The 26,578-nt window shown below is 47.2% G+C and overlaps 12 protein-coding genes and 1 non-coding gene across 13 annotated transcripts; 8 read left to right on the forward strand and 5 right to left on the reverse strand.

Moving 5' to 3' along the window:
• Positions 1-87: 87 nt before the first annotated feature.
• On the reverse strand, positions 88-1,401 carry SUP45 (translation termination factor eRF1; the record flags this gene model as incomplete). Its single annotated transcript, XM_020212455.1, has 1 exon — positions 88-1,401. One exon carries the CDS (start codon positions 1,399-1,401, stop codon positions 88-90), a length of 1,314 nt encoding a protein of 437 aa, XP_020073011.1.
• A 268-nt stretch (positions 1,402-1,669) lies between these two features.
• On the reverse strand, positions 1,670-2,869 carry CYBJADRAFT_176112 (CDC50/LEM3 family protein; the record flags this gene model as incomplete). Its single annotated transcript, XM_020216768.1, has 1 exon — positions 1,670-2,869. One exon carries the CDS (start codon positions 2,867-2,869, stop codon positions 1,670-1,672), a length of 1,200 nt encoding a protein of 399 aa, XP_020073012.1.
• A 445-nt stretch (positions 2,870-3,314) lies between these two features.
• Positions 3,315-3,961, forward strand: CYBJADRAFT_159976 (uncharacterized protein; the record flags this gene model as incomplete). The annotated part of the gene is made up of 2 exons (XM_020213495.1): positions 3,315-3,353; positions 3,422-3,961. 2 exons carry the CDS (start codon positions 3,315-3,317, stop codon positions 3,959-3,961), a joined length of 579 nt encoding a protein of 192 aa, XP_020073013.1.
• Positions 3,962-4,092: 131 nt separating this feature from the next.
• PTC1 (type 2C protein phosphatase PTC1) lies at positions 4,093-5,034 on the reverse strand (the record flags this gene model as incomplete). The annotated part of the gene is made up of 1 exon (XM_020212464.1): positions 4,093-5,034. The coding sequence occupies one exon, from the start codon at positions 5,032-5,034 to the stop codon at positions 4,093-4,095; it is 942 nt and encodes a 313-aa protein (XP_020073014.1).
• Positions 5,035-5,706: 672 nt separating this feature from the next.
• On the reverse strand, positions 5,707-7,352 carry RPT2 (proteasome regulatory particle base subunit RPT2). The gene is made up of 2 exons (XM_020214002.1): positions 7,311-7,352; positions 5,707-7,224 (listed from the first exon to the last, which is right to left on the reverse strand). Exons 1-2 carry the CDS (start codon positions 7,311-7,313, stop codon positions 5,911-5,913), a joined length of 1,317 nt encoding a protein of 438 aa, XP_020073015.1. The 5' UTR covers positions 7,314-7,352; the 3' UTR covers positions 5,707-5,910.
• A 152-nt stretch (positions 7,353-7,504) lies between these two features.
• On the reverse strand, positions 7,505-8,484 carry BMT2 (25S rRNA (adenine2142-N1)-methyltransferase). The gene has a single exon (XM_020214003.1). The coding sequence runs from the start codon at positions 8,436-8,438 to the stop codon at positions 7,533-7,535; it is 906 nt and encodes a 301-aa protein (XP_020073016.1). The 5' UTR covers positions 8,439-8,484; the 3' UTR covers positions 7,505-7,532.
• A 120-nt stretch (positions 8,485-8,604) lies between these two features.
• Positions 8,605-10,740, forward strand: MAK5 (ATP-dependent RNA helicase; the record flags this gene model as incomplete). The annotated part of the gene is made up of 1 exon (XM_020212373.1): positions 8,605-10,740. The coding sequence occupies one exon, from the start codon at positions 8,605-8,607 to the stop codon at positions 10,738-10,740; it is 2,136 nt and encodes a 711-aa protein (XP_020073017.1).
• A 460-nt stretch (positions 10,741-11,200) lies between these two features.
• On the forward strand, positions 11,201-13,348 carry CYBJADRAFT_165353 (Zn(II)2Cys6 transcription factor domain-containing protein). The gene has a single exon (XM_020214004.1). It carries the CDS (start codon positions 11,534-11,536, stop codon positions 12,992-12,994), a length of 1,461 nt encoding a protein of 486 aa, XP_020073018.1. The 5' UTR covers positions 11,201-11,533; the 3' UTR covers positions 12,995-13,348.
• A 1,175-nt stretch (positions 13,349-14,523) lies between these two features.
• On the forward strand, positions 14,524-14,595 carry CYBJADRAFT_t4. The gene has a single exon. It is a non-coding gene; the product is annotated as a tRNA-Arg (tRNA).
• A 2,194-nt stretch (positions 14,596-16,789) lies between these two features.
• CYBJADRAFT_165354 (omega3 fatty acid desaturase) lies at positions 16,790-18,543 on the forward strand. The gene has a single exon (XM_020214005.1). It carries the CDS (start codon positions 17,196-17,198, stop codon positions 18,465-18,467), a length of 1,272 nt encoding a protein of 423 aa, XP_020073019.1. The 5' UTR covers positions 16,790-17,195; the 3' UTR covers positions 18,468-18,543.
• A 210-nt stretch (positions 18,544-18,753) lies between these two features.
• On the forward strand, positions 18,754-19,672 carry RVS161 (amphiphysin-like protein RVS161; the record flags this gene model as incomplete). Its single annotated transcript, XM_020213496.1, has 3 exons — positions 18,754-18,801; positions 18,874-18,941; positions 18,994-19,672. The coding sequence occupies 3 exons, from the start codon at positions 18,754-18,756 to the stop codon at positions 19,670-19,672; spliced, it is 795 nt and encodes a 264-aa protein (XP_020073020.1).
• A 1,914-nt stretch (positions 19,673-21,586) lies between these two features.
• On the forward strand, positions 21,587-23,383 carry CYBJADRAFT_145643 (uncharacterized protein; the record flags this gene model as incomplete). The annotated part of the gene is made up of 1 exon (XM_020213243.1): positions 21,587-23,383. One exon carries the CDS (start codon positions 21,587-21,589, stop codon positions 23,381-23,383), a length of 1,797 nt encoding a protein of 598 aa, XP_020073021.1.
• A 67-nt stretch (positions 23,384-23,450) lies between these two features.
• CYBJADRAFT_165356 (amine oxidase) lies at positions 23,451-25,914 on the forward strand (the record flags this gene model as incomplete). The annotated part of the gene is made up of 1 exon (XM_020214006.1): positions 23,451-25,914. The coding sequence occupies exon 1, from the start codon at positions 23,812-23,814 to the stop codon at positions 25,912-25,914; it is 2,103 nt and encodes a 700-aa protein (XP_020073022.1). The 5' UTR covers positions 23,451-23,811.
• Between the last annotated feature and the right edge of the window lie 664 nt (positions 25,915-26,578).

Here is a 26,578-nt window from a genome sequence, read left to right on the forward strand (position 1 = left end):
CTTTTTGGTGTTAAGCTGAGCCCTCTCTCTCTCTTTCCTTCCTCCTCGTTGCAGTTCATGTGTGGTACTAGTTGATCTAGTGCAAGTTCAGATGAAGTCGTCATCATCGTCAAAGTACTCATCGTCAGATTCATCAGCCAACTGCTCAAAGTTCAATTGGTAACGCAAGATGGCACCGATACCACCGAAACCAGTGACGAATTGGGCACCTTCAGAGGATCTATCAGTGACGAATTCTAAAGTGGCACCAAAGTTCTTGTAGTTCTCAGCCAACCATTCCAAGAGTGGCTGCTCAGAGACGAGCTCCATCTGTTCACCGGTGTCTTTGTCCAGTGATACGCTCTTGTCCTTGTTATCTGGCGCAACATTGACGACAATATCACGGTCTTGTGAGTCCTTGTAGACATAACGGATGATGTCCAAGTTTTCGTAGACAATGACGATTTCACACGAACCAGCCTCCAAGGCCTTCAACGTATCGCTGACACCATAACAGAACTTGCCGGTGTCCTGTGAGATCTCGTCAAAGAACTGTGTGATAAGCTTCTTCTCCTGGATGAACTTGACGTTGGCCAATGCCTCAGCAGACAGCTCAATGGCTTGGTTGAACCCGTTTTCACCACCGTACGAGATATCCACAATCTTGACAATCTTCTGTTGCAATCTCAAGTCAAACAGGTCAGACTTGGCCAAGTCGGTCTTGAAGTCTGCAGAACCAGCAAGGACAAGACCGTTAACGTTGACCTTATCATTGGTGATGAAACATTGAACGGCAACCTCAGCAACCTTTCTAACATAGTTGTGTCTCTTCTCCTCTCTCAGTCTTGCGAAACGCACAGCAGATTGACCACCACGGCCGTGCTTCTTTGGAAGGTCAACAGTGAACTTGGTGATGACGGTACGGGTGTTACCAGATAGCAAACCAAACAGAGAACCGGAACCATCCATGATGATGAAACCGTAGTTGTCATCAGCCTCCAGCAGCTCAGAGAGCGCCTCGGTGTGGAACTTGTTATCACACAGGTACAGCTTCGTGTTGATTGGCTTGAAAGGCTCGAAATCAATGTTCAGCTTCTTCTCCTTACCTTCGTCCGTGATGATATCACCACAGTAAATCACCAACCCGTTTGGTGGCACCTTTGTGTACAGCTTCAGCTTCTGCTGAGTCGACGTGATCGCCGAAAGCACCGACAGTCTGTTGACACGCGACTTGATGTTCGACGCAGTACCGTACTCATCCGTCAACATCTTGGTGTAGAAGGAAATCTGGGACTTTGGTGGAATGATGAGCGAAATCATAGAGGTACCATTACCTCTGGCCTGCTCAAGAGACTTGATAAGCTTCTTGATCTTCCAGATCTCAATGTTCTTCTGTGCCTCGTCCTGAAGTTGCTGATCCATCTTGGTTTCTAAATCGTCAACGGCCCTTTCTAACCCTCGTTCTCCAAATAGTTGCTTCCATCTTTGGTGTGTGAATGTGTGTGCTTTGTTGGCTTTGAGCGGTGATAGAGGGAAAAAATTTGCATGATGATATTTACGCTTGGAAAATTTCCACGGCGCGTAACTCTCAGCACAGAGGTATACACACTTGTAACCAGGGTAACTGTAACGATGGATTGATTACGTAGACATTGTTTCTAATATACAGAGATTGGGGTTGTAGGAAGGCTCACTGGTCTTTGTTCCAGCTCAGCTTCGAGACGTCTCCGAGTTTTCTACGGAAGAGGAAGTGTACCACCAGGAAGCCCAGCCCGACAACGAGACAGATGACACCGACAACGATCCAGCAGATGCCCAGGAAAGGGTTACGTCCTCCAATGACCGATCTTGTTGTTAGATAGACGGCCTTCTTACCGTTGAATTCGTTCACGGGCCAGTGCATCCCCACGGTCACCTGGTAGGTGCCACTAGGAAGCACGTCGTCGTCGTTCCGCATCACCATCTTGGAGAAAGTTGGCAGTCCCGGAGCTTGCATCCAGTTTTGGAACTCCTGCCATGTTGAGATGTCAGGCATGTTCTCCTCTGTGTATCCGTCAGGGTACATCTTGGCCCAGTTTGGCGGTGGAACCACCTCTGATGCGTTGTACTTGGTTTTCTTGAATCTGTTGTGGTTGGTGGACCACGCGATGCCCTCCGTGGTCATCTCATAGTCCGTAGTTGTGTCATTGACGCCGGATAACGATGAAAACGTGTCGTTGAACATCGCATTCGCAATTAGACCACATGGATAATACTTGACACCGTCGTCGTTCTGACTCAGAGGGTCACAGTTTTGGCCAACGGTGTCCTTGATCGTACTCAACGACGCAGCATCACCGTTCAGCTGGTCCTCGCTGTACGATCTGGCATAACGACGGTGGTTTGCATAGAAGTTCTCAACCTTGTACAGGTAATACACCGCAGGCCCGATGTCGTCTGGGATTTGGAACTGCAGTTCACAGGTTCCCTGTTCAGCAGTATCGGTCTCAGACTCGTTGACGACATACCTCCACTTAGGCACTATCGTGACAGCGTCGTGGAAGTGTGCCTCGTACTTATCACTCGGCATATCGGTGAAGTAGTCAAAGTTCGCCAGCTCCTCGCAGTCGTTGTAGTACAGCAAAAGCTCCTCAACCTGGTTGGACCCGTACAGCATGGCAGCGCCCAGCGGGATCAGAAACACCGCCAGGCACACGAAGATGGGGATCACGTACTTCGGGGTGATGATCGGGTGGAACGCCTTCAGCTTCTGTTGCGTGAAGTTGTTCTCCTTTGGTCTTCTCGTCTTCTCCTTCACAACATCAATCTCTTCATCGCTGATGGAGTCGGTATCGCTCTCCGGCTCAACAGGGCGCTCCGGTCTCTTGAAGATGTTCCGTGCCTTGAGCATGTTCTCACAGATCGCTTCTGGCGGACGTGTAATGAGTAAAAGCGCACGAGCAGCTGGTGGTGTAGGCAGAGCAGCTTCCCTGGGAGTCTTCACGGGCTGAAAGTAAACACGGTGGAAAACTTTCGGGGACCCGTTCCCTTTGTTGTGAGCCTCTTTGTTCCGCCTGCTTGGGCGTGGGAAAACACGCTGCCCGGCCGAGAGAGCAGCACAAGGGTTTCGGCTGCGGGGCGTTCCGATGTTTACGCTGGGCGGCGGGAGTGGCGTAAATCACAGCACGCCTTTATTCTCTCGCTCGCGCTCTCTGCTGGGCTCTCTGCTGGGCTCTCTGCGTACGTGAGCGTAAACCGTTGTAGATAGCACACCGAGAGAGCCTCCCTACAGAGCTTTCCTACAGAGCGCACAGCGGCCAGGGTTCGAGTGTGTGGAGAACCAGTGCAAACATACAATGGCTACTCAGATCAACAACCTGGTTAACTCGTTCAACGTAAGTGTGGTGTGCATCTGTTGCTGAGGCCTGTAGCTGTTTACTAACACTGTGGTGCCATGATGAAGGAATTACTGTTGGAGACGGGTAACGTTCTGGATGAGATGTACAGGGACAAGACGGCCAACCTGATCTTGCCGAGCAGTGGACGGACGCTGACGAAGAAGCTGGACGTGTCGATAAAGACTGTGAACGATAACTTGGATAGCCTGCTTGTGCAACTTAACGACGTTCAGCTTTGGCAGGCGAAGTTGAAGGAGGACAAGGCAGCAGCAGCTGCTGCGGTGCCACAACCTCAACAGTTGCAACCACAGCAGTTGCAACCACAGCAGCAGCAGCAGCAGCAGCAGCAGCAGCAGGGACAGGCCGATGTGCCGTCGATACAGGATAGCGACATTCTGAGCGATATCAACGACTTCCTAGCACAGGTGCCCGATGGTGATCTGACTGATTTTGATGGCAACCTACAGGACAACATCAACGAACTGCTGAACGAGGACTACACCAACATTGTCAACATGGACAATGGGACCGCTGGGAACGAAGACTACACCAGCGGATTCGATAACAACATCTTTGATGAGATTGATAGTATGCTCAACATGTGATTTATTTTAGTTGTGAGGGTTGTGTGGAGTTCAACAACCCGCTAAATGGGTACTTGTATATGTTTCGTTAAACTTGTAGTAGGGTCATAATATGAAATATGGAGCAGGTGGTGTGTTTCCCCTCCGCTTGTTCATCCCAGCTTGATCACCATCACCGTCACGTTATCCGTCGTCTGTTTCTCCATCGCGTAATCCACAAGCGTCTTTGCAGCGACATTGGCGTCCTCAATGCCCTGGATCAACTCGCATGCCTTTTGATCACTAATTACGTCCCATAACCCGTCGCATGCAATGATGATGAACTTGTCTGTCTCCATATCCAACTCCAGGCTGGTGGTGTACGGGTTCCCGATAACCAAGTCCTTGAAGAACTGATCACCAAGCGACCTGGTGACGGCGAGCATCCCGTTGACACGGTTCTTCATGATTAGCCCACCATTCTCCTCGATGCGCTTGATCTCCAGCTTGTCGCTGGCCTTATGGTCGTACGTGAGTCTAACCGCTTTCCCAGATCTAAACAGCACGATTCTCGAGTCTCCAACGTTTGCTGTATAGAGCATACGTCTGTGCTTGTCTAGGGACAACCGTTGCTCATCCTTCACACCGCCCTCGGCCTCCCCGTCTTGAGGCAACTCCCACCGTATCACCGCCACAGCAGCGGTGCACCCGCTTGACCCTCTCACGTTCTTCGCAATCTCACTGTCGGCCTTGATGAACGTCTCGTTCAACAGCTCTCGGACGTCCCGGTTCTCCTCCCGGATCAACTTATCGCCTAGCAGCGTGTGTAGGTGCTGACCGCACCACTTGGCAGCCTCCTTCCCGGCATGGCCATCAAACACCGCAAAGTACCCCCAATCGAGCCTCTCGACAAAGTTCTCAACATACGTGTGCACGTCCTCCATCGTGGGCCTGTACCGCGTGTTCACGTTCTCAGCCACTCCGACGGAATACGTCAGTTTGTACTTTGTAGAGGCGGATGACGACGACGATCGCTTATCTCTGTCAGCATGCGTGCACGCTGTGCTGCTCGACGACTTGGCCTCCAGCAGCTTTGGGTCCGGCTGCTCCTCCATATTCGACTTCCTCCGGCCCTTGATCAAGGTCGTCAGTGATAGCCGTCTGCCGTTGAATTCCAACACCTTTGCTATTTTTTTCTGTCTGGCTCTGCCTTGTTCTGCCTGGCTCTCTGTCTGGCTCTGCCTAGCTCTCTGCCTTGTTCTGCCTAGCTCTCTGCCTAGCTCTGCCTAGCTCTCTGCCTTGTTCTGCCTAGCTCTCTGCCTAGCTCTGCCTGCGAAAATCTTAATCTGCCCTCAAACAGCACAATGGGCACAACCAAACTTCACACACGCCCACAAGCCACTCCTGTGCTTCCCTTCTGATCGCAACTGCAACGAACAACGATACAAACAGCCTCCACGAGTGGTTTCTGCTGTCTTGGAAGGATTTAGAAAGCGTACAAGGAAGAAAGAAAGAAATTGCACGTTCTATGTGGGATTTGCTGTCTGTTTTTATTGTTGGGGCTCGTACAAAGGAAGCCGTGGTGAGAGGCCCAAAAGAGACCGCAAAGGAAGGGAAAAACTTGGATGCGGAGCAAAGTGCGGGACAAAACAGAGGGTCGGGGCCGGTGGTGTGTGGATGTTTCTGCCCCAGGGGCGGGGCAGCGCAGGGCAGTGTTGCGCGGTTGGCAGGGAGGTCACCGGCTGTGCCCAGTTGGGCCTTCAGGCCGTGCGCTGGGCCCCTGGGAGGGGGGGAACGCTACGCTGAGCGCGGGAGACGGTGCGGTGTACGCAGTAGGCAGAGGAGGCTCGAGCTGTCGCGGTGTTTTAGGCCTGGGCGGTGTCCTTAGGCCTGGGCGGTGTCCTTAGGCCTGGGCAGCAGGTACCGACCTACCGGCAAAGTACAGTTACAATACAATACAAACAGAGCATTAGCCGACATCGCATCTATTACTACAAGTAAAGACCCTCGAGCGATTCGTCCACCTTTGTCTTCATGACGTTTTCCTTGGCCTTGATGAAGTCCGCGTTCGTCACCTGCATTCTTCTCTCCCTCAAGGCAATGAGGCCGGCCTCTGTGGTGATGGCCTTCACCTCTGCACCGGAGAGCTCATCCTTTGCGCTGATGATGTTGTCCACGTCGATGTCGCCGGAGAGGGTCATCTTCCTGGTGTGGATCTCAAAGATCTTCTTCAGATTCTCCGAGTCTGGGGGTGGGAAGTGGATCTTTCTATCGATACGCCCAGGTCTGATCAGGGCCGGGTCTAGGGACTCGATGGCGTTGGTTGCCATGATGACTTTGATGTCACCACGGTCGTCGAACCCGTCCAGTTGGTTCAGCAGCTCCAACATGGTACGCTGGATCTCCTTCTCACCGGACGACTGCGAGTCGTATCTCTTTGTACCGACGGCATCGATCTCATCGATGAAGACTATCGATGGCGCATTATCAGCGGCGAGCTTGAACAAGGATCTCACCAACTTAGGACCTTCACCGGCATATTTCTGGATCAGTTCGGAGCCAACCATTCTGATGAAAGTGGCAGATGTGGAATTGGCAACGGCTTTGGCCAAAAGAGTCTTACCGGTACCTGGGGCACCGTAAAGAATGACACCCTTTGGTGGCTGGATACCCATTTCACTGTACAGCTCTGGATGTGTCAAGGGTAACTCAACAGCCTCTTTAACTTCTTTGATCTGCGACTCTAAACCACCAATGTCCGAATACGTCTCCGTTGGCGCAACGGCAACTTTCATAACGTTTACAAGCGGATCGGCATCGTCCTCGAGAACACCCACAATAGCCACTGTCTTGTTGTGCAAAAGAACTGAACACCCTGGTTCTAAGAGCTCCTTGTCGACAAATGACATGATTGTGACGTAGTACTCTGGACCAGATGTGGAACTGACAATGGCATGGTCATCGTCGATAATCTCCTCCAAAGTACCCACAGTTAATGGTGTGCCTCTAATCTCTTCAACTTTCTCACGCTCCTCATTCTGTTTCTTCTCAAACGGCTTTAAATTCTCCATAGAGCTAACGTACTCTTGTTCGATTAGCAAATGATCGTGGATTCTCTGCGTCTTCAACAACTTCAAGTTCGATCTGTTACGTGGGAACACGTCAGGCAGTTTCTCCGCAGTAGATGGGCCGCCTTTCCGTTTCTTACGACCAATTCTCGTCTTTACTGGCGGCTCATATTTCGGTTTCTTTGATTTGTCCTTCTTCTTTCTGTCGCCACCTGGAAGACCTGAAGCTCCTTGTCCCTTCAATCAAATCGACTGTTAGTAGCCATATACAGCCATCGTGATAGCTCAAATGCAGCAATCATCTGTCTCGGTGATCAACTTACCATCTTGTATTCGTTTCACTTGCTTTGTACCGCTAAGAATTGGAGATTCCTAACGTGTTCTTCAAGAAAGGGACTTCTTTGTTGTGGTTTCATTGAACTTTGACGGCGATAAATCATCGGTACGGCCACATCTTTGGCCATGTGATTAATCACGTGAGGCTTCTACTTTTATGTATTAAACACTCACTACAAATGAATAGCTGGAATAACGTGGGAAGAGGGTCACAGAGTTATACAGAAGTTGTTCATGGCCTTACCATCGTGTATCTTCCTTTTGCTGTACTTGGCTTCTTTGTTCGCACCTTCGCCCGTCAGTTGGAAACACATATAGACCACTTTCTTAGCCTCGTGATAATTCGTCATGTTGAACCCTTGGGACTGTAGAATCTCTTGGAAAAGCTGTTTGTCGCAGTATCTGGAGTTTCTTATACAGCTGAGTGGTAGGACAACGAACAGATACCCATTTGGCTTCAAGAAGGGCACGAATCTTTGGATCATTTCACCCCTTTTCTGAGGAGTAGATACAAAGTTCAACACCAGCGAGCACGAGATGATATCAAACTCCCCCTGTGCCGGTATTGGACGCTCCATAAAGTCCTGCTTCAGTATACCTGGCTCGTTCGAGTTCAGATCTATCCTCGTGGTTTCACAGTACCGTGATATCACATTCTTCGTCGAAAGGCATCCAATTTCAAGCGCTTTCAACCGACATTCACACGTCTTCAAGTGAGGGACCGCGTCAAACAGCCACTTGGACGAATCGCTACCTCTCTTGTTCTCCTGGCCGTGTATCGACGCAATCTGGTACTTCTGGAGTCCGCCCTTCTCGTGGATCTCATAGTCAATCTTTCTTAGAAGCCTGAACAGGGACTCTTTGTCGAGCCTACTAACACCCAGCAGCTCGTCCTCTTGTGGACATTCCTTCACCTCCACTGATTTGTTCCATTGAGAGACGTTGCTGTCGTCTATAGCAGTCCCCATAAGCGTGCTTAGCCTTTGATACGCAGCATCCTTCTTCGTTATCAGCAGATGGTACCTCCTTATGATCCTCCTGGTGTTCTGCGGCTTGATAGACGGCTTCGAGTACGTCTTCCCTGTGATGGATTTAGATCGCTTGAGAAATGCCATCGCTGTGACGTTGTCCCTCCTCTCTTTCAGCCCAAGTTGTTTATGTCCTTGTTGGAATTTTCATGCGATGAGATGAGCTCTCGAGAAGGGAAAAAACCACTAGGAAAAATTTTTAGGAGCCCTTTGGTACTAAACACGAGACATCAACACGTATCAGAGGTCAAGGATGGTATCTCAGAGGCTTAAGAAACTCGTCAAGAGTAAGAAGGCTGCAAAGGGTGCGAAGAGTGTCTCTGGCAAAGTTGTGAAGCCGGCGCCTAAGAAGAAGATCGTTGCCGCTGATGCGCTGAACTGGAAGACCGTTGATATTCCAGATACTCTCGATGACTTTGGCGGGTTCTACGGGCTGGAGGAGCTGGACGGCGTTGGTGTTGAATATGTTGATGGTAAACCTCAATTTGTGGTGAAGGGGAACCAGGAGGCTGAATCGAAGGAGAAAGGCGATGTGGCGGCTGATGACGATGTCAAGATGGAAGACGCTGTGAAGGAAGCGAAGTCGGCGCCTAAGTCGAAGCCCAAGCCAAAGAAGATTGAAGAGCAAGAGAAGATTCTCTCTGATGGTATTTCATTCAAAAATGCCCAACTGCCAGAGGAAGAGATTGAGTTGCCTCATTGGTCAAGCCTTAACCTCTCGCCGTATACACTGCAAGGATTAGCCCATTTGAAGTTTGAAAAGCCTACGCCTATACAACAGAAGTGTATCCCATTGGCATTGCAAGGTGACGATCTGATAGGTAAGGCATCTACAGGTTCCGGTAAGACGTTGGCGTATGGTATTCCAATCCTGGAGAAGCTTGTGTCTCGATCATCTGAGAGCACGTCACCAGCTGGTGTGATCTTTACGCCAACAAGAGAGCTCGCACATCAAGTTATGGACCATCTCAATAGCATCTCCAAGTACTTCCCATTCACACAATCTTCGATCTTATCCTTGACGGGAGGTTTATCCATTCAGAAGCAAGAAAGACTGCTGAGATATCCCGGATCTGGTCAGGTGATCGTCGCCACACCAGGAAGATTCTTGGAAATCTTGGGGAAGAATGAGCAGTTGTGTAAGAGGTTTGCCAACTTGGACACTTTAGTACTTGATGAAGCTGATAGATTACTCCAGGATGGCCACTTTGACGAGTTTGAACAAATTTTGAAGATCCTCGCAACGAACAGAACCAAAAAAGAAAAATGGCAATCCTCTGTGTTCTCTGCAACTTTTGCCAAAGAGCTGTTTTCCAAGCTGGGTAATGTGTATAAGTACAACCCAAATAAGAAGGACTCTTTGGAGGATGAGAACAAGCAGATCGTCGAATTGTTACACTCCAAGTTGAAGTTCAAGTCAAAGCCAACGTTCATCGACTTGAATCCAAATTCAAGACTGCACAAGGACATTACAGAAGCTGTTGTGGAATGCTTGCCCGCAGAGAGGGACTTGTACTTGTACTATTTCCTGTTGATGTATCCTGGAACAACATTGGTCTTTACAAATGCAATCGACTCTGTGAAGAGGCTCGTGCCACTGTTGAACAACCTGAACATCAAGACCTTTGCTATCCATTCAAACATGATTCAGAAGCAGAGATTGAAAAACATTGAGAACTTCAAGAAATCGTCGCAAGATAACTCCACGCAGTCCACTGTGCTGATTGCCTCGGACGTGGCTGCTAGAGGATTGGATATTCCAGGGATTCAACACGTTGTGCACTACCATTTGCCTCGAAGTGCCGACGTTTACATCCACAGATCTGGTAGAACAGCGAGATCTGGATCCGAAGGTGTGTCTGTCATGATTTGTTCTCCGCAAGAGGCATCGGGGCCTTTACAAAACCTGAGAAAGGCTCTCAGTGATGACAAGGCGAAGTTCAGAGGGAAGGCTACAAGACGATGGACAAAGGACGTTCCAAGGCTCCCTGTGGAAACAGATATCATTGCGCAGTTGAGGGACCGTGTTAAACTCGCCGGTGAATTGGCAGACAGCGAGATCTCTTCCAAATCCCTCAGCAAAGAGGACAACTGGATGTCAAAGGCCGCGGAAGATCTTGGGCTCGACCTCGACGACATGGAAGGCGAAGACGAATTCCTCAAGAAGAACAGAACAAAGAAGGAGAAGAAGCAGCTCGACAAGCAACAGCTCTCTGCAAAACGCTATGAGTTGAAACAGCTATTGTCCCGTCAGGTGAAAAAGGACCTCAGAAGAAGCTACTTGACAGGTGGATTGCAGAACCTTGCGGACTCCATAGTCAAAGGCGTGGGACACGGCAATATCGTGGGACATGACAAGGTGGATGCCTTGAGGCAACTGAAGAAATGATCCCCTAGATACTATAATACATCTTATGGTGCTCTGGACTGTATACACAAGCGTATTCAATGCTCGCCGTGCAAACCTTACAGGCCTGCCTGGGCAGAAGCGTATGCGCCTTCCCAAGCAACCTTAGGCAGGTGCTGGCAGGGAGCCCCCAGTAGGAGGCAAGGGCCCCAGTAGAACGCGCCGGAAGCCCAAAATAATCCCCCCCCCCCAGCCTGCGTGGGCTACTCATGTCTCCTTCCAGCATTTGCTTGGATCATCTCCATAGGAGCACGCATTCCACTCCATTCCACTCCATTCCGCTCCATTCCACTCCATTCCACTCCATTCCACTCGTCCTCAAACCAAGGCACGCTTCCCTGTATCCTCCACGCGCACAATCACCTCCAATTGGGCATTTTCTGTGCGTTGCGCTTGTCTTAGACCAACTTCTCGGTGTTCGGATCTCATACCAATTCCCCCTGGTGAATGGGACCATTCCATGAATTGCAGGCGAGGCAGCCTCTGTGCGTCTCATTCTATACGCTTGCGGCTAAAAAAACCCTCTCTCTCTCTCTCTCAGAGTTGTTTTTATGACTCGTAGCACCTGTTTGGTGTTTTGAGCCTGTGTGTTCACTGTGGTTCCCCTGCTCTGTGGATATTTAAGGCGTAGGAGGTCTGCTGAGACTGTGTTCAGAACAAGGGAGGTGGTAGGAGACGTTACACACAAAACAGTCAGTCACAGGCGTACACAGGGGCCTGGTTGGTTTGTCGGTTGTTCTTTCCTGTCCAGAGCGCTGTGGAAGGTTAGCAGAAGATGGACTTACTTCCGCTGGAAGCGCTGCTTCCAGAGAGAGAGAACCCACACGCGGTGAAGAGAGAGCCGCCGTCGCTGACGGCGAAGACCAAGACGAAGAGATCCCGGATGGGGTGTCTCAGTTGCAAGAAGCTCAAGATCAAGTGTGACGAAGCGAAGCCGTCGTGCGAGTATTGCACGCACACAAGCAGAATATGTGTTTATCCTGTGGTTGTTGATAAGAAGAAGCCGACGAGGAAGAAATCTGGCCTGGCGGGATCTCCAAGGACCCCCGACGTGATCGACTTGTCGTCGCCGTTCATCGTGAGCCTGAACTCGATGCAGAAGCAGATGTCCGTGTCAAGGTTCGAGCTCAAGCTGCTGAGGTTCTACATGGATTTCGGTGGCGGCCTGTTCACGGCGAACAAGTCGTCAAAGGTGAGAGCGTTGTTTGATGTCGACGCACCAAGGTTGTGGCAACAGTACGAGCTGGTGAGAAGTGCCATATACTCGTGCGCAACGCTCTATCTGTGGAAGTTTTATGAGATGAACTATTTATCAAACGTTTATCTGACAGAGGATCAGCACCTCGTTTTGCAGTCATGCAGCGGTGGAACAGCAACCAATAGTCTCTATAACATCACGGAGAACTATCTCATGAGTACGATGAACTTGATGAAAGAAAGCATTGCGAAGCTGCACACGGATGTCGATGAGGACACGGTCGGCGCGCTCATGCTTTCCAATGTCATGATGTTTGCTGTGCTGAGCATCCATCCGATGTCTCCTGCTATGCTTGTGAAGTACCATGGCTCAAGCAGTCTCATGAACGATATCCTTGAAATCAGCTCAGGAATATTCCAGATCTACAGATCTCGGGCCAAGATGTTACAGGGCTCAAGATACAAGCTGCTCTTATATGAGGACGAGCTGAGTATCGTGCCACCTCCGGGTCAAGAAACATTATTCCCCTTTGTTGCTAACTTGAGGTCCTATCTGAACAACGTCGTTACCAGTATCGATGGAAACTTCACAGCATACCACCAGGCAGTCAATGCCATTGACGACTGTTGCTATAGGGCTTTGGCTTTTAACTACGTCTTACCCGTGTTACGTGGTATGATGGTGTTGGCAGACAACATAAACTTCGTCTCACTCATACGTTCCAGGGACTTCATCGCCATGAAGATCATGTACACATACTGCTGTGTTGTTTCGATATGTGGAATCAAGATGTTCCACGATGTCAGCGTCTGGAACTCTTACATCGAGGAGTTCAAGGTCAATTCGGAGCTCATGTTTGGTGGGTTTGAGGATGACTTTGACAGATGTCTCTACCACCAGGTACAACAGAGGATTATGTTCAGAACAAGAAGGCTAGGAGAGGAACAAAAGGTGGCTGGCAAGCCATTCCTGGATCCTAGAGAACTGAGGCTTATCGGCACGACATTGCCTTTGGAGAGCGAGATGCCATACCAATAGTACGAATATCTTCCATTAATAATCGCTATTCAGCAGTACAATACAGCCAACTCGTCAATTGAACTGTAGGCACATTCCACATATGTACAACGTGTATAGCAATTCTTGGTTTAATTTGAATTCCAGGCCATGGGTTGGCAAAGGTGTATATGCGGAGACCTGCAAAGTTCCTTCCACTGGGGAATTTGTTCAATAACGGCAGCAAGCATAGTGGAGTCGTTCCCTTGAGAGTCACCGTGTTACACGTTGCTAAGTCATTGACACGGTGTAGCCAGTTGTGCTGAACCTGCTTGAGCCGGGAGCAGCACTAAGTACATAATTTATGTTCCCTTAGTAATAACTAGAAAGACTTCATGGCATCTATTTAACCGTGTAGCAATATTGACTTACGTGTCTACCTCGGTGAACTCCTGACTGGTTACAGAGAGTATCATTGATGCTAGCCTTCAATCTGCTACTACTGCTATGTTACAGGAGGACATGGTTTCAGTTCTCATTGATCTAGAGGTCTCAGACTCCATATCTCATGTTGCACTATGTCTAGCAACCCTCTTCAGTTTAAATGTGGGCTCTTGGGAAAATATACACATTCCACAGCTTCACAGAATAATACACAATAGCCAATTGACATCAAGGTTGTATTTACGAACGAGTTTAGATGTCTGCCTCCTTACTTGTCTACATTATTACGTCGATTCCCCACAATCTGCTCCAGAGATATGATAGTCCTACAGTGTTCACTATCTTTGGAAGGCATGACATATTCTATACGTCCCCCCTCACCAAACCACACCTTCCTACATGTCGCAGTTGTAGCCAAGACGTGTATTAGCGTGATTTTCCTGATCTCCTGAGCTTACCCAGCGTGTAGTAAACACCAATGTCCGGTATATCAGTGAAGAATATGATGAATCACACGGGGCTGTACGAGGCTCCGCAATTGCATGAGAAACGTTATAGATGCGTTCGAAGTTGAAACATAAATAATAGAAAAAATATCTTCACTGTGTAAGAAACACGTTTCAGTGAAAGAATGCTTCTCGAGAGTAATTTCGACAGAGTATGCTATTCCAGAGATATGCAGGTCTTTCATATTGCTGTGCTATCACGTTGTATGTGTTTACAGTGTATGTACCCATGGTAACGAATTCCACGCCATCTCTTGTGGCATATGCCTGACGGATCAAGTGTCAGGTAGCGAATCTCCAACTTATGACCAATGAGCTTTCCCTTTCGAGTGTTAACCATCCACCTCCACACGCAAGCAGTGTGATCTTAGGTGTTGAAGTCTTTGGGGGATGGATAGAGCCTTTGCTGTATCGTCCTCTTGGCTCACGAAGTATGGATAGCCTGTTTACAGGCTGCCAGGCCCAAGATACAGTACCAAACTGTCTACTACATGGAGTAGTTTTAATTACCTCTCGCTACCTACCTCCACTTCATATAGACATAGGTTAGTGATCTCGTTGTGTTCAGTTATCCATGATGCTTCACCGGTCAGAATTCGAGATAAACGACATCACAAGCAAGCTCGCGTGGCGTAATGGCAACGCGTCTGACTTCTAATCAGAAGATTCTGGGTTCGACCCCCAGCGTGAGTGCTTACTTGTTCTTTTTTTTGATCTCATGCAATACACGCATGAGAACGCATCGTTGAATGAATCACCGAGATAAATACTGTATAACATACAGTATAACCATGGTGAATATTCTTGGAGAATAATTAGAATTATACTATATCGCATGCGATACTTTTCTTCTCGAATCTTAGTTGGCTGAGAGAAAAGTTGCACTCGGCAATTAAACAGTGAAGTTGTCCCCTTCCAGATAGAAATACTGTTGATCCAAATTCATGATGATATGTCATCCAGCTCGCATGGAAACCAGGTTATCTTCTCGTTTGTTATACATGCAGGAATTGAGTACTTCGAGAGAGGTTATCGAGTTCTCCCGGTGAGTTTTAATTGAGTCTATTCTATATTGTCTCCTGGTTCAGGTAACAATAGGGTAATCGCTTGGAGAGGACATCATGTTGTTTGATCGTTTACAGTTAGTAACTGAATACACAAGGTGTCATAGCAGGAGGCCATGAAGAGATTAAGAATTCCACTAGTTGTGTCTGGTGTCTTCTCCAAAAAGGTTTCTGTTTCACGTGAAGTTTCCTGGTGAAAAGTCCCATAGCTTCATGAGCGTTGTTCTCCTTATCAGTAAACTATCTCAAAGTGTTGGATCTCGAACTAAGTACTTATTCGAAGATCCGATCCGTCTCTTCATTGCTTTTAGGAATTGCACCAGTAGTGCTTTCGTTCTGCTCCCACATTGGAAGACTACTTCGTTCTAGTGAGATTTCATTTGGGGACTCTATCAGGAATATTCAGTGATACTTTTCTATACATGTTCAAAATAAGGATACGGTTTACCTTCTTCGATGTACTTTTCCATATCCTCAGTCGTATGACAATACCAGCATGATTGATTCATCATCAGCGAAATTATACTTGTCTTATCTCATTTCAAATATAAATCTGGTGGTTCTACAGTAATTCATTGATAACTCGCTTGAGTCCTTCCTCATGTGTGGGCATAATTTTACTGGTAGAATTAACTGAGATGAAAATTTCCAAGTGACTACCTTGATCCTAACTCATAACAAAATTCTCATTAACTGAGACTTATCCATATTACCTGAAGCTAAGCGTATTCAATGAAATATACCAGTAATGAAAAAACAACGATATGATAAGTGCCCAAGTGAATCTAAAACTATATCTTTTCTCAACTATCTGTTATAATGCTACACATCATCTGGAACATCAACATAGACGACCCCGTCAGCCATGAGGTCATAGAGGTATCCCCAACTACTATACCAACTAGTTTGATCACAGTGCAAGTTGGACATATAGGTGTGGCATGACTATGGACGTTTAGAGAAGCAACAATGAACGGTTACTACAATCACTATACAGAGCCAAACTCGATGATACTTCTACCAGGTTAACAGGCTACAGTTATGAGTTTCCTCACTTACTCACTCACATGCACTCCTTGTATGGACTATCATAATGGACCTGAATATTTATTATATTATAAACTCAGCTCACTATCTAAAATTCTCCAATAAATTTACGATTCCAGTTTTCTTCTTAAAAAATAGGCATACAAAATTATAAAAGAATCATCAGTTATAGATCAGAAAACTACAATTATTTCCAAACATTCCACATCAAGTCATAAACCACATCATACAACTATACCTATCCATACTCCCAAGAACAAGATCCTTGTCTATCCAAAGATATAAGTCCCATCCTAGCCTGTATGTCCGGATGTGTGCTTCTCATCATATGGACACATCAGAGCCACTGGCAGATCTTCAACTTGGACTAGTCACCAAGCAGACCCCAATTGATGGAATGCGTGCCAAACCGCACTCAAAACCATCTCCTTCACCAACAATTCGGGACTTTAAGGTGTATAAATGAATCCCTACCTGGGTCACTCGAATGAAGCCTATGAACCAAACTGCTACCTGAGATCCATCACCGCTGCGCCTGCTGCGCCTGCTGCGCCCGCCGTGCGCGTAACGGTTTCCGGAAACTCTAACTCCCCAAAGCTCTAAACTGGCACGTGACTTTTCGTGACGCTGCTCCCAAAAAGAAACAAACAAAGTTAAGCTAAAGGGACAAAAAAAACTTTCCCATGCACCGACGATCTTCAACCGTTGAGCATCTTATTTTAGAGCTTTATCTAGGTCATTATCATTTGAAAAGCCCATTCCAAAGCTTTGCAACGAACTGCAGAAAACCAACGAGAAAAAGGAGGAATGTCGGAATCAACCCAATCAAAAGTGATGCAGATTAGATGACACGCCCAAGTAGAAAGAGCCATCGGCACACAGCGATATCAATGCGTCTACCTACACGGCTGGGCAGTGCTGGACATTTTTAGAACTGCGATGTCGGTACAGGACAAATGGACAAATCCAACATATTTTGACGGGCTTTGTGCGTTGCCCAGGGGATGGGAAAAATCTCAACAAATTTCCTGCACGAAGAAGTTATAGCTGGACATTTGCAAGTAGCAGAGTGGAAAAAACTTCTGTATGGGCAAAAAATGTAATTGTAGTTGTGTGCTTCACATCGTCTCTTCCTTCCCCTAGGTTTTGTCAGAGAAATCTGTGTGTATTCATTCGCTATCGATGTCTGCTACGTTCGTTTCTGGAAGCAGCGTTCCAGGTGATTCTGGAGATTCATCTGAAGTACGCACAACGAAAGTTGGTAATGTTGCGTCTCTGTCACAGGTTCAGAAGACTGCGATCGATACACATGGTAACGTGTTCAAAGTTCCTGATTACACCATCAAGGACATCTTGAGTGCCATTCCAAAGCACTGCTACGAGAGAAGTCTCGTTAGATCTCTTGGTTATGTTGCCAGAGACATCATCTGTATGACCATCATCGGAAACGTTGGTTACAGACTGATCCCACTTGTTGAGAGCCAGGCCATCAGATTCGTTCTGTGGAACGTCTATGCCTACTGCTTGGGTCTCTTCGCCTTTGGGTTGTGGATTTTGGCTCATGAGTGTGGTCACGGTGCCTTTAGTGATTACACCTGGGTCAACGACACGGTTGGCTGGATCTTGCACTCGTATTTGCTGGTTCCGTACTTCTCCTGGAAGTTCTCCCACGGTAAACACCACAAGGCCACTGGTCATTTGACAAGAGACATGGTCTTCGTCCCTTACACCAAGGAGGAGTATGTCGAAATGAAGGGGAAATCAGTGATCTCAGAAGTTGCAGAAGAAACGCCAATCATGAGTTTCCTTACGCTCATCTTCCAACAGATCGGTGGTTTGCACTTCTACCTCCTCACCAACGCAACAGGCCAACCTCACCCTGAGTACTCTGCACTTGGTAGATCCCACTTCAACCCATCCTCGCCAATCTTTGAGAAGAAGGAGTACTGGTATATCGTCCTGTCCGATATTGGTATGCTGTGCACCTTTGCCCTTGTCTACTGGTGGTCCAAGACCTTCAGCGCTTGGTCTGCTTTCATCAACTGGTTCGTCCCATTCATGTGGGTCAACCATTGGCTGGTCTTCGTCACCTTCCTGCAGCACACAGACCCAACAATGCCTCATTACGATGATTCAGAATGGACATTCGCCAAAGGTGCCGCCGCCACTATCGACAGAAACTTTGGATTTGTCGGCCAACACATCTTCCACGACATCATCGAGACACACGTCCTCCACCACTACGTCTCAAGAATCCCATTCTACAACGCTAGAGAGGCTAGCGCCGCTATCCAAAAGGTCATGGGAGAGCACTACAGATACGAAGGTGAAAACATGTGGCTTTCCTTGTGGAAAGTCATCAGATCCTGCCAGTTTGTCGAGGGCGACAACGGTGTCAGAATGTACAGAAACGTCAACGGCATCGGCATCAAGCCAACAGACTCAAAACTATAGAGACAGCTTGCCGCGAGCCATAGTTATATATTCGACTCTATTAGAAGTGATCTTAAGAGTACAAGTTTGTATTGCCTTTTATACCCGCCTATGTAGCGTTGTTGCCCTTGACAACAAACACCACAAAGAGCTGTGCCGGCCGGCCCATCTCCACCACTAAATTGGGCTTTTTTTAAGGGGAGCTCGGTTTGGGCAAATCTCACACACCTGAAACCACAAACCACAGACCACAAGCAAGGAGCCCGCAATTGCAGGGAAGTAAAGAGGAAAACATCTTCAGGAGAATATGAGTTGGACAGGGTTCAAGAAGGCTGTTTCCAGAGCAGGCACACAGGTATGTGGCGATCTATGCGAATGAAATTGAAGGTTTTGGACATGGCTAACCGGGGATTAATGTGAAACACAGGCGCTTGTGAAGAACACGGACCGTACTAGTGACAAAGACTATGACATTGAAGAGAGACGTTACAAGACGTGAGTATGCACTGTGTGAAGCGGTGGTGAGGCTACTAACTCTCAACGATAGACTCAACACAGCAGGGAAGCAGTTGGAGAAGGAGGCAAAGGGTTACTTGGACTCCATCCGTGCAATGACGAACTCACAGGTCCGTATTGCAGAGGTGATCTCCTCGCTCTATGACGATTCCAAGTCCATGGGCGGGTCCAGTAACGTTGGTAACTACTATTTGCAGTGCGTCACAGAGTTTGACAGCGAGACGGTGAAGCAGCTTGACGGGCCATTCCGTGAAACCGTTTTGACACCAATCACCACTTTCACGCAGTATTTCACAGAGATTGACGAGGCCATCAAGAAAAGAGCACACAAGAAGGTGGACTACGAGGGCGCAAAGGCCAAGGTGCGTAGACTAGTGGATAAGCCTGCAAAGGATGCAGCTAAGCTTCCAAGAGCAGAGAAGGAGCTACAACTCGCAAAGGAGGTGTTTGACCAGTTGAACGACCAGCTAAAGGAGGAATTGCCACAGTTGATCTCCCTCAGAGTCCCTTATTTCGACCCCTCATTCGAGGCCCTTGTGAAGATCCAGATGAGATTCTGTACAGAAGGTTACACCCGTTTGGCCCAGATACAGAACTACCTCAACGAAGGAGACCGTGACGCCTACTCCCAAGGCTTGCTAGACGATCGTATGAGCCAATTGTTGACGGAAATGAGTCAATTGCAAATCACCTCCTTGGGAACTAAGTGACTCTCGTCTTAGTATTAACGAATAGTTTTGTTGTTTCGCCCTAAATTCTCCTGTAGCGCAAATCACTTCCCTTCAGTCAGCGCGCGGGCCCGCGCGGCTTCGGAAGCCCCAGTCGGTTTCAAAATCCCCTTCTGTGAGCCTAAGTATTTTAGCGAGCCTGTGGGAGAGAAGACGCAAGCCCAAAAGGACGGAATTTGGAGAGCAGAGAGAATCCTCATCAACACAAAAAGGGCGGGAGAGAAAAAACATCAAAAAACATACACAGCTCTTCGGGACAGAACGACAAGAAATAAACAACGGCAATAGCGATTGAACACACGGGCGGCTAAGGGAGATACACTGGGCGGCTCTCTCTACACAGGTATTGAAACATAGGTACACATAACAATGCTTGACTTTCTACGGTTCATTGGCTCTCTGCTCCTAGTTCTATGGAGATATGTGAATACGAGGTATATCACACGTCTACGGCACTTGTACGGACACTTGGCGCTTCGAATTGTGAGGAACCAGACCTTGTTTATCATGATACCGCTGACTGTTGGGTTCACACTATCGTACCCTTCACTGTACGCTCTGCTGAGCTCTGGGGAGCAGTTGGAGTTTGAATACATCACAGAGCTATATCCGGCAGCACCCTCAGTACATGCTGTGGGCTCCCTGCCGCAGATGGAGGTGAAACAGATATGGTTTCAGCCCGAAAGCCTAGTGGATTGGGATAAGAGCATGGATCAAGGGGCATTGGATCCCACTTTCCTCCAGGAAGTGCTTCAAGTCCAGGAGAGCATGATGAAGAATATCCCGCAGGACTCGGTCTTTGTCCATTCTCCACTATCGTCTGGGGAGTGGGATAAATCAATCTCACAGAAAGAGTCAATAGGGCTATTATCAGGAGGTGTGAGCGTCAATGGGATAATGAAAAGTGCACAGGCATTGAGGCTATTGATGATGTACACAAAGGATCAGAAGTATGGAGATATCTGGGATGAAAACTTCAAATCCTTGTCAAATAATACAGATGTACACTTTACTTTTGAGCAGGCGGAAAATGAACCTCTGCGCTCCAACTATATCTTGGAATTTACCAGAATGACATTTGCAGATCACCTAATAGTATCTAGTTGTTATGTCTTGGTTGTCATTTATACTCTGATATCTCTCAATAACCTCACAATGGTGACCTCTAAATGTGGTCTCCTTCTTGCATTTGTCACGGAGATGGTGCTCTCAATCTTTTCTGCAGCAACGCTCACTACTGTTTTCTTTACAGAGGTTGATTTTTATGAAATACCCTTGCACTTGTTACCCTTCTTGGTCATCGTGTGTGGAGTGGAAAATATGTTTCGCTTGGTGTCAGTGATATCAGAAATCCCAGGTGAGATGAACGTTGCATACAGATTATCAAAAGGATTGGAACGCTCTGGATTAACTTCAACGTTTGTCATGACGGTCGACCTGTTGATCCTACGTGTATGCTACCCTTATGTCATTCCAAACTCAAAGATATTTTGTGTATTTACAGGGTTTGCCTTGATCTTTAGTCATATCCTACACTTGACTTTCTTTGCTAGCGTACTGAGTATCGATATCCACAGACTTGAACTGCACGATTTAATTGATGATACCAACACCGAATCATCAACATTCAAGGAGTACACACGCAAAATCTCCCTCCCATTTTCGACAAAAATTACAGGCTTTCTTCTTATAATTTCGTTCATCGTCTGTCTGAATTTAAGATGGATGGGTGGGTCGTATGGTTCAACTGACGAGATTAGTGACAGCGCCAACTTTTTAACCAAGAAGGTGTTCAGTGGTGATATAATCCAAGCTATTGGATTGAAAGCTTCACATCAAAAAGTTCTGGTGTCTATTGATGCGCCTGTTACTGCCAGTTTTGCTAGTAATACGATCATGAATGGCTTCAGATTACACACGTCTTACAAATTTGACATCTTTTATATTTTGGAGTTCCTTACCCTCCTGATTCTGACCTTATCATTGTCAATGATCGCACTGAAGCATTTCTCGCCAAATCTGGCTTCGCATGAGGAGGATTCACTGAAGAAGCTTGACGAAAAGGAGCACTCTTTCCAAACTAAGGTACTAAGTGGCTCCCATTTTTTGGATATTATCAAAATTACCACGTCGAGGTCTCCGTTCATCGTATCCATAGGGTTAGACCATAAGGTACTGATTTGGTCTCCCCTATCCCAACCGATTCCAATGCCATCACAACTACCACTCAGTACAGGGCTATGGCCAATCACCAACGTTGTTTTGAGCTCTCATGGCAATTATATTGCAGCCTTTTCGAAATCAGGGGTTGTACAATGTTGGTCAAGATTATCGATGACGTGGATATGGAGATTTGAACTGGAAATATTGAGGAACAGTTCACCACTTGAGGCCTTCTTCAGACACAAGACTGTACCCGCATTTGCCATGAGAAAGAGAAGAGAAATGCTATTGAGCCAGACCGTGGCGTCACCTCCAACATCAAGAAGGAACAGCATGAGATCAATCACATCCCCTCACCTAGGTGCAACTACTGCCTTTGGAAATAATGCAAATGTCACCAACGAATTGGAAGATTTTGTCATCATTTTACAGAATGGTGACCTTTTAACCATATCTTGCCAGGAAGGGAAGTTGACCAAAGAGAAACTATCGAACACCGAATTGGTATCCTGTGCCAAACTAATAACCCCGCGTGTTAACGATCGTTTGGTATCACTGACAAAAGATGGCCAGCTCCTTGTATCTACCGCTGTTAATAACAAGTGGAGATCCCGTTTCGTCACTGTGGAGACGAACAGATTCAATAATCCAAACAGTCTCATATCTGCACCCCAACAACCAACTGCCGATTATACAAGGTCAGAAATTTCCATTGTTCCATTTGTTGGTTTCATGGTGCGTACTGCTGGTACGGTTGCCGAATTAGTTGACGTGCAAACTGGAATCTTGATAAAGTCTTTCTCCATAATGAAGTACAAGAGAGGCTCCTTCTGCGTCTTCCATGACCAGCCTACCCACTGTCGCTTCTGTGGTTCTGTATCTCTTGCCTCATTCTCCGTGGCATACACATTAGCCAATACCAACACCGTTGTCGTACATACCTTCACTGTTGACCATCGGGCAAAGACGTCGATCTGCCTCCGTGTCGAGCGTGACCCTCGTGAAATTAGATGTGTCGGTTTTGAACAAGTCACAGAGCATGTATATCAACGTGAAGATGTGGAAGGTTGGTGCGTTACCGACACAAACCAGGTGATGGGAGTTAAGAGACGCAGTAATGGTGTTCACCAAAACGACGGGCTGCGTCGCAGAAGAGCTAAGACTGATGAAAAGGACTTTGATTTGTGGGAGGGCTGGGTTTTAAAGGCCGATGGAGAGTTTGACACATACGACATCCCATCCTTGGGTAACTCTGAGGGATTATTGGTCAATTCTGTATCCCAGGTTGCGAAGTTCGGGCACAAGTCCATAGTGGTTGCATTTGGTAACATCATGAAGGTCCTATATCTCGGAAACGACGATTTGGTCCATCAGGACGACGACAAGCAAGTGGGCAAGGCCATCAGCGGACTGAGCTTTGTCGAGAAGCGTAGACGCCATCTCGGCAAAAAGAACTCCAGATCTACAAACTACACTGACGTTGATGGAGCTGAGGCTGGTGGTGGCTCAGTACCCCATTTGACGCTTTAGCATGAAGCCCAAGGAGAAAACAACACACCAAGGGCAAAAAAAAACCTGGCAACACCAAGCACCAGACGTTTAATTATCCGACAATCTTAATTTGACATTGTGAAATGGGAAGCGTTAGTACTTGCAGTGCAAATATCCAAGGCTTTGTAGATTATGCGATCTGCGTCCAATGATTTTTGCTGCTACAAAACGGTTCAGCGTTGAAATCCCGTGAAGCGTTTCAAATTTCCGTTTTGGGAATATACGCGCCTTATCGGCCTGGCGGGGTGTCTGGACTTAGTTTCCCGAAACGGATAAAATATTACGATAAGAACGATGAGCATCCATGGACAACGGCCAACCAATTGATATATAAATGATGGTGAGAATCTTCCAATTGGCATGTCTTTGGTTCAGTTCTCTTCCGTCATCATCACAATCAACAAACAATGGAACGTCTTCAACAAATCGCTTCTCAGGCTACTGCTTCTTTGAAAGCACCAGCTCCACCACAACATCCATTGGACCCTCTCTCTCCAGAGGAGATCAGCGCAGTTGTCGCCATCGTCAAGAAGGAGTATGGCTCTCGTAAGATCTCTTTCAACACTGTTACCTTGAGAGAGCCTACCAAGAAGTCCTACTACGAGTGGAAAGAACACAACGGTCCTGTTCCACCAAGAATGGCACAGTTCTTCCTCCTGGAGGCTGGTAAGGCTGGTATCCAGGAAGGTATTGTTGACCTGGTGAACTTGAACATCACAGGCTTGCAGCACATTGAGGGTGTCCAACCAATCTTGACGGTTGAGGATTTGCAGTACACTGAGCAGGTTATCAGAACTGATCCAAAGGTCATCGAGCAATGTGTTCTTTCTGGTATTCCAGCTGAAGACATGCACAAGGTGTACTGTGACCCATGGACCATCGGTTACGACGCCAGATGGGGTTCTGCTCACAGATTGCAACAAGCTATGATGTACTACAGACCACACGAGGATGACTCCCAATACAACTTCCCATTGGACTTCCTTCCAATTGTTGACACTGAGGAGAAGAAGGTTATCTTCATCGATATTCCAGAGGTTAGAAGACCATTGTCTAAGCAGCCACCATCAAACTTCTACCCATCTGATGCTGTTAAGAAGTACGGCTACAGAACCGATGTCAAGCCAATCAACATCACTCAACCAGAAGGTGTTTCCTTCAAGATGACCGGTAACATCATGGAGTGGTCCAACTTCAAGTTCCACATTGGTTTCAACTACAGAGAAGGTATTGTTCTTTCTGACATTACTTTCAACGACCATGGTAACGTCAGACCAATCTTCCACAGAATGTCTCTTGCTGAGATGGTTGTGCCATACGGTGACCCATCTTTCAAGCACTACAGAAAGCACGCCTTGGATATCGGCGAGTACGGTGCCGGTTACATGACCAACCCATTGGCTCTTGGTTGTGACTGTAAGGGTGTGATCAAGTACTTGGATGCTCACTTCTGTGACAGATCTGGTGCCCCATTGACCGTCAAGCACGCTGTCTGTATCCACGAGGAGGATGAGGGTATCTTGTTCAAGCACTCTGATTTCAGAGATGACTTTGCTACCACCATTGTTACCAGAGCTACAAGATTGATCATTTCTCAAATCTTCACTGCTGCTAACTACGAGTACTGTATTTACTGGAACTTCTTGCAAGATGGTTCCATCAGATTGGACGTCAAGCTTACAGGTATCCTGAACACTTATGCTGCCAACATTGGTGAGGTTACTGCTCCATGGGGTACTACTGTTTACCCACAAGTTAACGCTCACAACCATCAACACTTGTTCTCTTTGAGAATTGATCCACGTGTTGACGGTGACAACAACTCTGTTGTTCAAGCCGATGTCATGCCATCTGAGCACCCTCTTGGTTCCAAGGAGAACCCATACGGTAACGGTTGGTACGGTAAGGGAACTGTTTACAAGACCGTTGCGGACTCTCTTTCCCAGGCCAACGCTGCTACTGCTAGAACCTGGGATATCATCAACCCATCTTCTATCAACAAGTACTCTGGAAAGCCAGCTTCCTACAAGATTGTTTCCATGCAAACTCCAATGATGATGGCTAAGGAGGGCTCCATCCAAGCCAACAGAGCTCCATGGGCCAGATACACAACCTCTGTTGTCAAGTACGAGGAGGACAGATTGTATCCATCTGGTGTCTTTGTTCCACAATCCTCTGGTCCAGACATTGGTATCAAGAAGTGGATTGGTGATGGTACCGATAACATTGAGAACACTGATCTCATTCTCTTCCACACTTTCGGTATCTCCCACGTTCCAGCTACTGAGGATTACCCATTAATGCCTTCTGAGCCAATCACTTTGCTGATCAGACCAAGAAACTTCTTCACAGCTAACCCAGCTCTTGATATCCCACCATCATACGCTAAGACCACCTCCGAGGTCAAGGCTGAAGGTGGTGCAACTGAGGTCAAGTCCTTCTTGGACACTACATCTAGATATGTTAGTGACAACAGCACTTCTGCTGGTTCAGCTTGCTGCAAGAAGTAATCGTTTATACATAAGTTATTGAGTGTTTTTAAGTAATATAATATTCTATTTGTTTTGAAGATCTATAGTCTATGCAACCCATTTGCTGTAATTTATCCTATAACAGTAATACGATCCATGGAGATGTTGCACCATTAGGTGATAAGTGCAGAAGTTGTATGCGTGGAGTGCAGTTATCTATACAGGTTGGCTCATTTTGGCTGTACAATGGCTTCCTTATCGAAGTACTTGGCAGAGAGACGCAGCCAGAGTTGAGCTGATATGATCTGGGTGGACAATTATGGTACCATGAGACAACCAAATAGGGACATTGTTATCTGCTTGGATGCCTGATTTTGGAGATGAGTCCAATAGAAGTTGATACACTGTTGAATGTGACGGACCGAACAGTTACCAAGGTGCCAAATACCGGTTCGATATCTCGGTCTGTGGCTTGATAAGAACCTGCTAGTAAGTGCTGATATGCCACGTATTTGTCAGTTTAGCTCATGGCCCTTTATACGCAGGAAAGTATGCCGTTATAGGTGTGGATTGGTGATAGTGTCTCCCTGGAGAGTGAGGGAAGCATGGCGTGTAGTGTACACAAGCGGAGCGAGATTAGACTCCAAGTGCTATGTTCAGTGAGATTTAGCCAGTTAGTAACTGCCGTGCTGGTCAATTGGCT

Source organism: Cyberlindnera jadinii (assembly GCF_001661405.1).
Source record: "Cyberlindnera jadinii NRRL Y-1542 unplaced genomic scaffold CYBJAscaffold_1, whole genome shotgun sequence".
NCBI lineage: Eukaryota > Fungi > Ascomycota > Saccharomycetes > Phaffomycetales > Wickerhamomycetaceae > Williopsis > Williopsis jadinii.